Raw genomic sequence first — 12,888 nt, 5'->3', positions numbered from 1 at the left:
TTGTCTGGAAGCTGAGGGCCAGAAATCAATATCCATGGCAGGGTATGAGGAATAAAGCAACGCTGCTAAGTGACAGCATGGCACCAGCCCTGTGCACACATGCAGCCTCTCTGGAACAAGTTTCTATCATCTGAGTTCCGTTCCAGTGTCCACGAAGCCACACGCAGCAAAATTTTTGTATTAAGTGCAAAACAATGTGGAGAGTGACACAAATATGATCGCACTTGTAACAGAACGTCTAAGGCTTATGCATAAATGCAGGAGATGCCGGCAGGTGGTTGAGTTACCCAGACATACATCCCACACACTCCAAACGAGGAAGTATGATTTTTCACTTCAAGCTGACGGAAAGCTCAGACAGAAGTAACACTTTGATGGCAAGGGTAACTTTGTGGCTGATTGTTACTCTGCTTCCTCTGTGGAGCAGAGAGTTGCAATGATTCATTCATTCCCATCAGTCTTCTGATGACTTATGTAATGCAAACATATATATTTTAGCTTAGAGATATCACAGCTGCCACTAAATCAGCCCCTACGGCAGTGTCTAACTTTGGGGTGTAATTGTTCTCAAAAATTATTCACAAAATCCACTTTTATTTGTTTTTAAAGCAGAGATGATGAAGGAAAAATAAGGAAATAAATACTTTTTACCCAATGCATGATCTCCTGGTCTGGATAGGATCCTATTGTTATGTATTTGTATTTTTTTTACCTGAATAATCTTTAAAAATTATAGTTTTCCAAGTGTCCAACAAGCATACGTAACATGATCACATAGTTAATTATTTTACATATAAACAGTAATGTAAATTTTTTAGGTCATGAAGCTATTTCTCAATCTATATTTTATACACATAATGTTCACATCAACTTAAAATTAAGCTGAGTATTTTACCACAAAGGTTTACATACTAGTACTGTCCTTGTAGTTCATAGCCTACATGTTGATACTGTTAACTGATAATCATGTGACAAGGCACCAGATGCTGTGTCACAGAGTAAATAATGTAATGAGCAATGCAATGAATTGCGCTCACCAGCGAGTTAACCCCCCCCCGAAACATAATTCATTGCTTTTTAAAACATAAGATAAGCAGATTCGTCTGCTTTCATTTCAGTAACTACCTGGAGTGGCTACAGACATGCATAGCTCAAACAGTCGGCGCTTAGGAATTGTTTTCTTCAAAAATGCAATGCAATGTTTCTGACTAATTGTTAGTTACTCACGTAATCACAAAACCTGGAATGTTTCAAATATCCTGATATTTACTTTTAGTTACACTGTTCTTAAATTACACTGTATAGCTACATAGAAATTGAGTGCTTTCCATCTGTGTGGATAGGACCTAAAACCTTCATATTTAGGCTTTAGGATACTTTGGGTACTGATCCTGAGTGTTCACATCACTCTACATTTTGGAACAATCAGTGCTTCTAAATGTGGAGATAGTTTGGACATACACAATTCATTATGAGCAGAATAACCCTCTTCTGTGCAGTACCGCAATAGATTACACACTTGTGATTTCCAGGCCAACTAATTGCACAATCTCAGGCTATAAGAAATAAAATATTGAGATTCTGAAAGTAATACATATCACCTGTAAATAAAACAGAATTGCTGTACTGGCTATTTCACAGACGGCAACTGCAATTTGTCTTTTTGCATATTACAGCACTTCAGCAGTGTTGGGAAGAAATGCAGATTTAATACAAACCGCCCTTTGGGTCCCAGATGGAACACGCCCTCGTGTTAGCATGAGACACTAAACCCACACACTGTATTTTCTGATTTACCTGCCACTCCAGATTTCATTACAGACAAGCAAGGGCAGAATTACTGTACCTTATGATTTGCATATTCTCTAAATAGCCTTTTTCTCCTCACAGACTGTGCTAGATTAGTTCATTGTGTTGATATACAAATACACTGTCTACCGAAGACAGCCTTCGCACAGGCGCTAAATAAGACTTCACTGTCTTTGCAGTTTCACCAGGTGTGGGTTATCAGTTTTTAAATAAACAACAACAACAACAACAAAAAGTATAAGGAAAGTGAGTGTCATATATTTCATAATGTTACTCATTCTGACATCATCTAATGCATATGACTGATAATAGACAACACCAACAGTGCAAGAAAGCATCTTTAGCACAGCAGCCACTGCTATATGTGTACCTTTTGCAGCCTACATTGTCCACAAAAATACCACTGCAGGTATTATCAATTCTGCTGACTGCATCAAAATCCCATACACTTTCATTCTTGGCCTTTATTTGAATACCTTGTCCCATTTTTCTTGCCTCATACATACACATCTCAAAACATACCCTGCTTAACACAGGATGCAGTTGAATTTATTAATATTAATATTCTTATTAATTAATTTTCCATGATCCTACCAAAGGTTAAATAAATAAACCGACAAACCTATGCCAGATAATTTATGCTCTCTGCAGAAACCCCTATCAAGACAAAACCGATGATGTTAACCTAAGGAGGCAGTACCATTGCAGACACTGGCTTGTGATGCACTTAGGGCTGGACTGAACTGCTAAAATCATATCTTGATATGCATTCTTACAAGAAATCACTATAATAGCATTTAATTTTACATTTATTTTTTTTTCTAGAATTTATTTGCTCTTATGCCAGGAACAGTTACATAAACTCTAACGTCTATTTGGCTTATTTTTCCTGAATGCTTTAGACACCGACTGAGAGGAAGCGACAGTCTGTTAACCCACCTGCTCACCCTGAGCCACATTCTATTGAACTCCAGGCTGTCCAATGAACTGAACTGTGTGTGTAGTTTATGGCAAAACCAGAGATTCAATGACAAGCCTCCTGGGTTTTCCTCTGATCTCAGTGGAGGAAGAATCAATGCTGCGAGTGGAGAGTGCCAAGGTCAGAGCTGTTTTGGTAGTGGACATTGTGTGAAATGGGCATGGCATCATAACATAAAAGCACTTAATCTCTGCATGAAAAGTGAGGGAAATTCAAAGAGAAACAAGAAACAGGCTCGACACTGAAACGATTAACTTCATCTGCCCGTTTTTCATTTTTGTCTTTATATTTTGCTGAAGTTTGAACCCGTAATCAAAAATATATTTTCAAATTCAAAGCCTTATTTATTTGATTCATCTTAAAGGCAACAGGCAACTAAAACTGCAAGTTTGTTCCTCAATATGTGCTAAATGTGTGGGTGGTCTTATATCAACTCTTAGAAATGTCATCAATGGCTGCTGATTACTCATACAGTATGTTGTTTTTGCTGCTTTCTTTTTGTTATTGTCATCGTTATTTCCTAGTCTGCATGTTAGACTTTTTTGTAGGGATCCAAAGAGTAACATCTGCTCTCCCGCAGTGACCAATTTATGTGTTTTGATTAATTTGCATCTAAAAAGGTCACGACATCTGGACTATCATAGAAAAATCTGACTAAAATATGAAAGTTGTTACTTTGTTTGAACAATAAATGATGTATCTACATGCACTGTGACTATGGAAAATATGGCATTTATCGTTATATGTTTATATATAAATAAACATAATTAAAAGTGTCCTGCCTGTATCATTATTGTGATAAATCTATGCTGGGGGAAAAGAATACGCAGAATGTGTTATGTGATTAGTCAACTCACAACACAGTAATTACTTTTCCTCCCATTGGGTTTGAATATTCATTTTATAAGTAGATAATATATGACATTATTGATTTTTATGGACTTCTTCTTCTTAATGTATGTAAGTGATCACATGTGTGAAATGAACTCTGATGAAGCCTCATCAATACAAGTGAGGTTGCTTAAGAATGTTCTTCTTAATTTACTTTATATTCACTTGACTCACTTGAAAGCATGATAACAGTGACTTCTGATGAATTCACTATCACTTTCTGCTAATGAGGAAGAAGTGAGTTTGTGCCATCAATCTAAAGAGAAAGAAAAAACTGCATGTTTTGCTAGAGCATAGTATAAAACCTCTGTTAGTTCTGCAGTTTCATCTGTTTTGTCTTTGTCCTCCTCAACACATAATGATGCAGTTTCCCTTATCCGCCTACTTCAGTTTCTTGTCACTCCTTTCTTTTTAAGGCTATCATAGAGAGATCCAGTAAATGCCCCGATGCATTATTTTTTTCTTCTGCCATTTAGCTGGTGAAATTACATCGGGAAGACATGAAAGGAAGAAGACAATGTCAGGAAGCCATTTTAAACTAGAAAAAAAAAATCAGCATCAGCGGCAAGGAGCTGAATGTGTGGCTGTCTATTACAATGCTCTGTGAGAACCTGATGAATCCCAGCAGGATCCAAGTCAGCCTGCAAATCACTCTCCCTCAAAATAGTCATAATAAGCTCTGAAAGCAAATCATTGATAATGACTTCACAGTGAATTGCAGCCATAAAGCTTCCCCTCTGACACCACAACACAATTCACAGTGATATGCAACATAAAACAGATTTTAAAACCCAATACTGTTGTAAACAAAGGATATAAATGGATTTACAGATGTTCCCTTCAGCTTTGTTAGGAATTTTTATATACTTTGGCCTCAGAATAACAATGCAGAAAATTGGTCTAAAATAATACTCATACCAGGCAGTTCATTAGGTATACCTGTTCAAGTGCTTGTTAACATAACTAATCAGCTGATCACATGTCAGCAACTCAGTGTATGACTTTCAGACAATTTGCTGAAGTTCAAACTGAGCATGAGAATGTGGAAGAAAGGTGATTTAAGCGATTTTAAATGTGGCATAGTTATTAGTCTCTCACAAACTGCGCATCTACTTGGATTTTCCTGTAAAACCAACCCTAGGGTTTACAGAGAATGGTCCAATGAGGGGCAGCTCTCTGGGCTACAATGCCTTCTTGATGCCAGAGGAAAATGACCAGTCTGTTTCGAGCTGATAAGAAGCAAACAGTAATTGAAATAACCATTCGTTAGAACCAAGGTATGCAGAAGAGCAGCTCTGATTGTACCACAACAGGTTCCACTCCTGTCAATCAAGGACAGGAAACTGATGCTGTAATTCGTACAGGCTCAAACAAATTCAACTACAGAAAACTGGGAAAATGTTGTCTTGTTAGTTTCTGCCGCCACATTTGGGTGGTAGTGTCAGAATTTGGCTAAACAACATAAAAACATGACCCCATCCTGCCTCGCATCAACAATCCAGGCTGCTGCTGGTGGTGTAATGGTATAGGGGATATTTTATTTGAACTTTTTGCTCTTCTTGGTCTTCAGTGCCCATTGAGCATCATATACAGTAAATGCCACAACCTACTTGGTGTTGCTGACCATGTCCATCCTTTTATAACCACAATCTATTCATCTTCTGATGGGTGACTCCAGGATAATGTGCTATATCACAACTCTTAGGTCACAACTTTGGTCATGTTTCTAATATTTAGATAATCAATAACGATACAAACGGGGTGGATAATGTATTACAAACACCTCTCAGCAGAAAATGAATCAGTTCAGCATTATTGAAAACTGTAGCCTTGGTACTTCTCATTTACGTTACATAGCTTTGATGTTTCATTTATTGGTTGTTCAAGTATTGTTCATATACACATTTAAATAATGTTTTTATTTATACATTATCCCATAGTAATTAGTTGTATTTTCAGTTTTAGAACAACACTGGTGGAATAACCACTATTAATGCATATTGAATAGATTGAAATAGATTGATGATTATTTTAGCTTATGTTTTTTTTAGCTTAAAAACCACATTTCCCTATCTGAAAATACATCTGAGGTGGCTACACGTAACCAAACGGAAAGAGGAAGCAAAACAACAAGAAGAAATTAAACAATACTGTGAAACAGTGGTTATTGGTTCACAACAAACTTACACCAAACCATCCCACCTGCCACTTTATATGTTTTGCAAAGTAAGTAGAAAACCTTGGTATCCCAGACTGAATTCAATGCAAGTGCAAACCTTTTGATTTATATGGTGTGCATATAAAATGTGCAAGAGCAACTGTTTTGTAACATCTCATTTCATTGAATTTTCATGCACTGTCTAGCCTGTTTTTCCTACTCTTTGTTCTGGCTCATTTATACTTAAAACAGTTCTAAATCCAGTTACAACTGCTGAGGTAAAATTGTAGTGGTTTAAAATTTTTGACTTTTGCCTTTCCGCAAAACATTTTTATGTAACTTGAGACTATGTAATAGATGGGAACATATATTTTGATGTATAGCACAGACGTTAAAGAAGTTCCCAGATCTCTGTAGCATGCACATGGCCCATTCCATATGTGACTATAAAAGTTATTAACCTTCTTGACTATTTTCCAAAAAATGTAATCAGAAATACAACATTAAAACCTAAAAGAGCCAACAATGAAGCACTCTGTGAAACGGAAATGGTGGGCCTAGAAAACAATCATGTTATCTGTACTGCTGCTCTTTGCCTCGTTCAGCTGATTGCAGTGAAAATCTGAGTAAATAACTGGTGTGAAGAAGCATTTCTCTGAAAATTGTACCACAAAGCGCATTTAAAGTCTCAAACTCTTATTCAAGTCCTACATTTGGCAAAGCTTTTTGCCAGCTCTTTGGTTGGGAAGATTGGTGTGTACAATGTGTGCAGATAGCAATGGAAATATAGCAGGAGTCCTGGGATTAAAACACGTAAAACCTTTAAATTACACATAAGCTGCAATGATCGTGACCAGCTTTTGTTAAGTCATGGTTCTTTGTCTTTGTACTCCCAAATCAAGATGTTGTTTAAGAGCAAAGCATTTCTAATTGTTCATTACAAAGTCAAATCATGGCCGTCTTTATGGGTCATTTACCCAGTTAAACTGATCTGCCGACACGTGGAAGCTCTGGCTGTGAAAATCACTTGATTGATTATAGAAGTGCTTCTAAATTTACCTCTGATTACCCCCAAGAGGCTAAAAAAGTAGCATTTAACAGTAGCCCAAGGCAGCATTATTTTTATACCTTACTATAATGACTGTACCATACTGACAATTCAGGAGGGTTGAAATGTGCTGAATGACCCAGTCACACTTGTTTCTGCACATCAGTGGGCTGGACAGAGATTGTGTTAGGGTCGCAGTGGCAGACTAGTTCAGTCTGAAGTGCTTCCCTCATTAGCCACAAAAAGGGAAAAAGTGCACATCTGTCTTTGACTCACTCATCTTCCACTCACAGAAATCTAAAAACTCTCAAACAATAGAGTTTCTTAATGTACTAATTTCTTTAACAATAATAATGAAAATAATCACCACTATGGAAGTCTAAATGCCCTGCATGTGTGTGTACTACAGTACACCAACAGTGGATCAGGAAAGTATTCATGGCATGTCGCTTGTTCCATATTTTGCCATGTGATATTTTTTCCAAAATGGATTAAATGTATTTCCCACCACAAAGTTCTAAAGACAATACCCTGTAAGTGAAACAAAAGATAGCTGGACAAAAAACCAAAAATATAACAGTATTATACCTATAAGTGAATAACTATAAGTATTCACAGCCTTTGCTCAGTACTTTCTTGAAGCTCCTTTGGCAGCAATTACAGTGTGATGTTTTTTTGAGTGTGATGCTACAAGCTTGGTGCACCTATTTTTGGGCAGTTTCTCCCATTCTTCTTTGTAGAACTTCTGATGCGCCATTTCCAGATTTCTCCAGAGATGTTCAGTCAGTTTCAAGTGTGGGCTCTGGCAGAGCTGTTTGAAAATGAAGCCACTCAGTTGTTATCTTGACTGTGTGCTTAGGGTCATTGTCCCATTGAAAGATGAACATTCACCTCAGCCTGAGGTTCAGAGTGCTGGGGAGCAAGTTATCACCAAGGATGTCTGCACATTCCTGCATGTATCTTTCCCTTGACTATAGTCCCAGTTCCTGCTGCCAAAAAACACACACAGACCATGATCCTGTCACCACCGTGCTTTCGCCTTTCCAAATCATGTCCAGTCAACTGAATTTACCACAGGTGGACTCCAATCAAGTTGTGGAAACATCAGACAGATGATCATTGAAAACAGGATGCAACCGAGCTCACTTTTGAGTGTCATGGCAAAGGCTGTGAATACATGTGATAGTTTTGTTTTTTATGTTTAATACATTTGCAAAATTTCAAACAAAGTATTTTATCTTTGTCATCATGGGATGTTGTGTAGAATTTTGAGGTGACTGATGAATTGAATTCATTTTTTAATAAGGCTGTAGCATGACAAAATGTAGCGCAAGTGAAGGCCAGTGAATACTGCACTTTCCTGTTTAATAGATTAAAAGTGTATCTCTAGTTATTTCTATTTTTTTATAGCATTTAAAATTGAAAAGTGGTAAAATGGTATGCTATAATAACATCCAAGCCAAAAGTATTCATTTCAATTTTCTGCTACAGAAAATTGCAATTGTTCACTTGCAATAATTAATAAGATTATGTTTGAAATAGTTAATACCTGAACTGTGCTTTCTACTATTAACCAAAGAATTTCTGCATTATTATGCAAGGACCATTATCTTTGTGCCAGAACGGCAGTATTAAACAGCCTGAGATAAAATCACAGAAAAACGCTGTTTCTCAATGATCCTTTGTTTCTAAATGTACTCAGTAGGTGGTAAAGTTAATTTTTCAAAGAATAATGGTGCATCAGAGTATCCAGGTACATTTACTCCAGTATAGATCAGTGGAACTGTGTGAAATATCGTAAACTGGTAAAATTAGATATTCTGTCGCTTGTGAATTCACGTGACAAGAACAACAGTGACCTTGGGAAAAAAAGAAAAGAAAAGCAAAACAAACATTGCTCCATGATGTTAGAGGTCAAAAATTCCACAGAGAACAATTAAATGCAACCGTTACAGGTTTACGCACAATTTAAGATCAACCTTTACAATCTCTATAAAATTGCAGACTGTGAAGACGCAGAAATTTTAGTACCAGCATCTTTAGGGAGGGCAAGATAACGTGAATCCTGCTCCCTGAAAGATACTTCTTAAAACAGATTGATCTCAGTAAACTGATATCATTATGTGACTGTTTGATTCTTCATCTGAAGCACTTGATCATGTTACTGAAGCAAAGCTCAGTAAAAATGGTCTCAAATTAATTTGAACATCTGGCAAAAATCACTTTCCTCAGTGCAACAATGAGCAATATGGTGGTATAATTTCCAGTATCTCTTCATCATTTCCCATGATCCTATGATGTATTTAAATAGCTTTCTTGCCATTCAAAAGCACTTCATGGCTTTGTGATCATAGGTGGCAAAGTAAGAGTTGCCTATGTAATCTGTCCAGCTATTAAAAGAAACTCTTATTTGCTCCAAAACATATTTTTTCATACACATATGCTCATGTTTAGTAGTTTATTAGCCAATTTATTATTATTAGTAGTAGTAGTAGTAGTATAAACTAGTATAAACTATAGTAAGTAAAAATTAATTGATGAGTAAATCATCCCTATAGCCTATTCTTTCTCTTTTGCATTTGAATATATTGGAGTCGAATCTGCAATATAGGAGAATTCAAAATCCAAACAGAATTGGTATAATATCCCATCGTCACAATTCGCACAGAAACAAATTTATTTTATAATTTTTTTCGGTGATTACTCAGTTAAGGACTGTGCGCTATAGCTATAAAACACAGTAAAATCAGTTAAGTGGATGGTCCAATTTTGTTTCATTTGTCACAGCAAAGTCTACAGATGTTTCATTTTTCTTTCATGTCACATTGCTGACAAACAAAAAACAAAATATTAGAACTGTCTAGTGGTCTAAACACCCCTAAAGGCAGCTTTTACTGATGTTGCCATGTTGTTCTGATTCTTTCTATTGGAATATATAATTTGATTGTTTTTTTATTCATATAGAAAACAAACCAAATTGCAGATATCATAGAGTCATATATTTTCAGTAAGGCTACAATGATATTTGCAAGCTGAACTTTTTTTTTTTTTACGCTGTCTAAGGCATCAGCAGTAAGTGTTAGATGTTGTGTCAGAGCCTTGGAATCAAAGAGAAAGAACTTCTTTTTAGATGCACTACTTTGCACAGATGTTGAACAACCCTGCAGAGAGAAATCCATCACAGACGTTGGAGAGGAAGAGAGCCCAGATTCTCAACCAGTGGAAGCCATGGCAATCATGATTGCAAACATGATCAAAAACATTTATTTTATAAAGCTGTATTTCAAAGTACTTGTTGAAATGAAAATGTTTACCCCAGTGCCAGTGTTTGTCCACCTTTGACTGAGACAAACACACTTTCCTCTGAGTCCCTGGGGATAATCTAATGGCTTTTGGCAAACACACATAATCAAGAAAATTAATCACACACAGACAGAAAGGTGGAATCTTGATCATTTAATTAGAAAACACTCAAGTTACCTACAGATGTGTAAGAAAATAAAGGACAATCTTAATTGCTCACCCCTGAGGGGAGCCAGTGTGGGGGAAAATTTGCTGGGATGATCTAATTTTCCCTCCAATAGAGAACTATTATATTGTTATGAGTGACCATAGTCATTCCAAGAGTAAGTATTTATATCTTGTGAGTTGTCTACAAGGGTTACTGAATGGTTTGGTAAGGAAGAAAATTCAGTAAAACAATAATGTAATTATGTAAACCATGGTCAAAGCACTCACAGGCTCTTAACGGGAGATTTTTAATTCGACATTGTGAGCGATAGCACTGTCAAGCCTCACTAATTTGAGATTTAAAATGGAAAAATAATATACACCAACGATGATATCATTATATTTGTTTAGATAACTGTGTAGAGACAATGCAATTTTTCCCTTTTATTTGTTTCTGTCTGTATATACCTTATGAATGTGTAGTGTAATATTTTGATGACTCACCTCTTGCTGTAAATCCTTGATGATTTTGGTTTTTTTCTCCATCTCCACTTTAAGAAATTTAATCTGAAGACAGGGAAGACAAAAAAAAGATAAGAAGTCCAGCTGTATGCACGTGTGCTTTTTTCCATCAGTGAACATATTTAATGACCGTTATGGATGATGAGTTTACCCATTTAAGCAGTGTATGTTTAAATAATTTCATTCAACAGATGCAATTTTGTATGTGAATAAAAGCCAAAGCCTATTTGTTCCTACTGACAACATCCTATAAATCTTGAAAAATAGGTCTCATATGCTTCATTTCAAATAAAATATTAAAAAAAAAAAAAAAAGTGTTTTCTACATTTTTTAAAATCAAATAAATGCAAGTCAAAGTTTTTTTTTCCACTTTCTACCAAGACATCCTGGGGAACTGTAAACTAGACCACAGCAGGTGACTCACATCCCCAACCTGACCATGATAACATCAATATTCAATCATCGTCACTGTCCCTGAGAAGACTTAGAAAAAAAGACATACAGAATAGAGAAGGAAAGAACATTCTGGTTGACTAATTATGCCACTGAATAAAATTAATTTTCACACATCATCCATGCTTCTATGCAACAGCACACTGACCGTTTCTGAATATTCCAGTGCCAGCATTAAAAAATAGACTTAGCCTCCAGTTAAACCTATATGAAAAGGCTTCATATAGGTAGGTTCAATCAGGCAACATAAACACCATACCTTACCTTAAATTGATGCAATTAGATATACAATGACAGTAGCAGAGGGGCGCTATAAGTTAGTAGTTACATTTAAAAACACAAATTCTCTTTTTCTAGCTGTCAACCACAAAGGCCTAAAGACCTTTAAACAAAAAACTCACATTACATTTTTCTTGTGCCTTGCAGAATTAGTTAGAATTAGGCATAACAAGTGTCCCTGAAGACTCTTTGATTGCACCATATAAGATAAATTGAGGTTTATTCCTATAGTGAGTGGCTGTTGATTTTCCACATGATAAGCCGACATGTTTGTCATGTCACTAAAATATCTTTGTTTATCAAAACCCTTTCATCAAGAGCTTGGTAGGTCTTTCATTTTTCAGTTAAAATTGGAGTGTGCCTGTGGCATGTGCGTTTGTGTGTGTGGTTGTATGGACTTGTAGCCATACAGAGCTTGAAAAACCAACCAGCAAACTGCTGCCATGGGCTACTATATATCTAAGCGAATGAATTCAGTGTGTAAGACAGATAGGTTACGGTTTTGTCTCCGAGTTTTCAATTCTATAATAAAAAAGCTTTTTAGCAAGGTGCGTCCTTGAAAGAGGTCATCAACATAGTCCTGAGGACAAAGACGAAAAGATTCATGGGTCTGGTGCCCTCATGTCAGGTACATACCCCGGGGAACAGTAAAATAAGCCTCACCAGTTGACTCACATCCCCTAACAGGGCATGATAACATCAAGGTTCATGTCTGAGGCTTGCAGTCACCACCAATGCCCCCAGGAATGGTTAAAAAAAAAGAAGAAAAAAAGAAAAGAAAAACAACTTTTACAGTGCTTAGGTATTAGGATAAGGGAGTAACAGTCAGTTATAGTTCTATCTATCTACATATATAACAATAATAACAATTGATAATAATTAGTAATTGTATATTGTTTCATAAGATATATCTGATATATCTCTGCTTATGGCAATATACTGTCTGATGTTGAGATTGGCTTGAATGCAATTACCCATATGTGTAAACAAATATTTAGCAACTTTGTAATGTGCGTTTTTTTGTGATTTTGCAATGTGCGTCTCCTCATGTTTTTATTTTTCTCTAGGAACTTTTAGAAGCCATGTTTTCTACTAGATTATTTGATTGTTTTGTTGAACATGTGTAGCATTTGCATCCTGCTGAGGTATTATTTTGAATCTTAAATCCTAGAAAGTGGGATAAATATCATTTTTCAGAATGTAAATGTCAAACCACAAAAACCAGAAACTGGGATTTGTCACCAGGCAAAGGAAAATGGCACACACGTCATTGGAAATGTTACTGTACTTTTGTTTATC

The 12,888-nt window shown here is 36.1% G+C and overlaps 1 protein-coding gene across 2 annotated transcripts in view; it reads right to left on the bottom strand.

Moving 5' to 3' along the window:
• luzp2 (leucine zipper protein 2) overlaps positions 1-12,888 on the bottom strand; it is a 141,448-nt gene that overhangs the window by 49,046 nt on the left and 79,514 nt on the right. For both annotated transcript variants that reach the window (XM_013274708.3, XM_005455740.4), the window contains exon 5: positions 10,840-10,902. In XM_013274708.3, coding sequence (XP_013130162.1) covers positions 10,840-10,902 — 63 coding nt within the window. The remainder of the gene's footprint in view (positions 1-10,839; positions 10,903-12,888) is intronic.

The sequence above is a fragment of the Oreochromis niloticus genome, linkage group LG1, assembly GCF_001858045.2.
Source record: "Oreochromis niloticus isolate F11D_XX linkage group LG1, O_niloticus_UMD_NMBU, whole genome shotgun sequence".
NCBI lineage: Eukaryota > Metazoa > Chordata > Actinopteri > Cichliformes > Cichlidae > Oreochromis > Oreochromis niloticus.
This window is presented reverse-complemented; position numbering and strand designations above follow the sequence as displayed.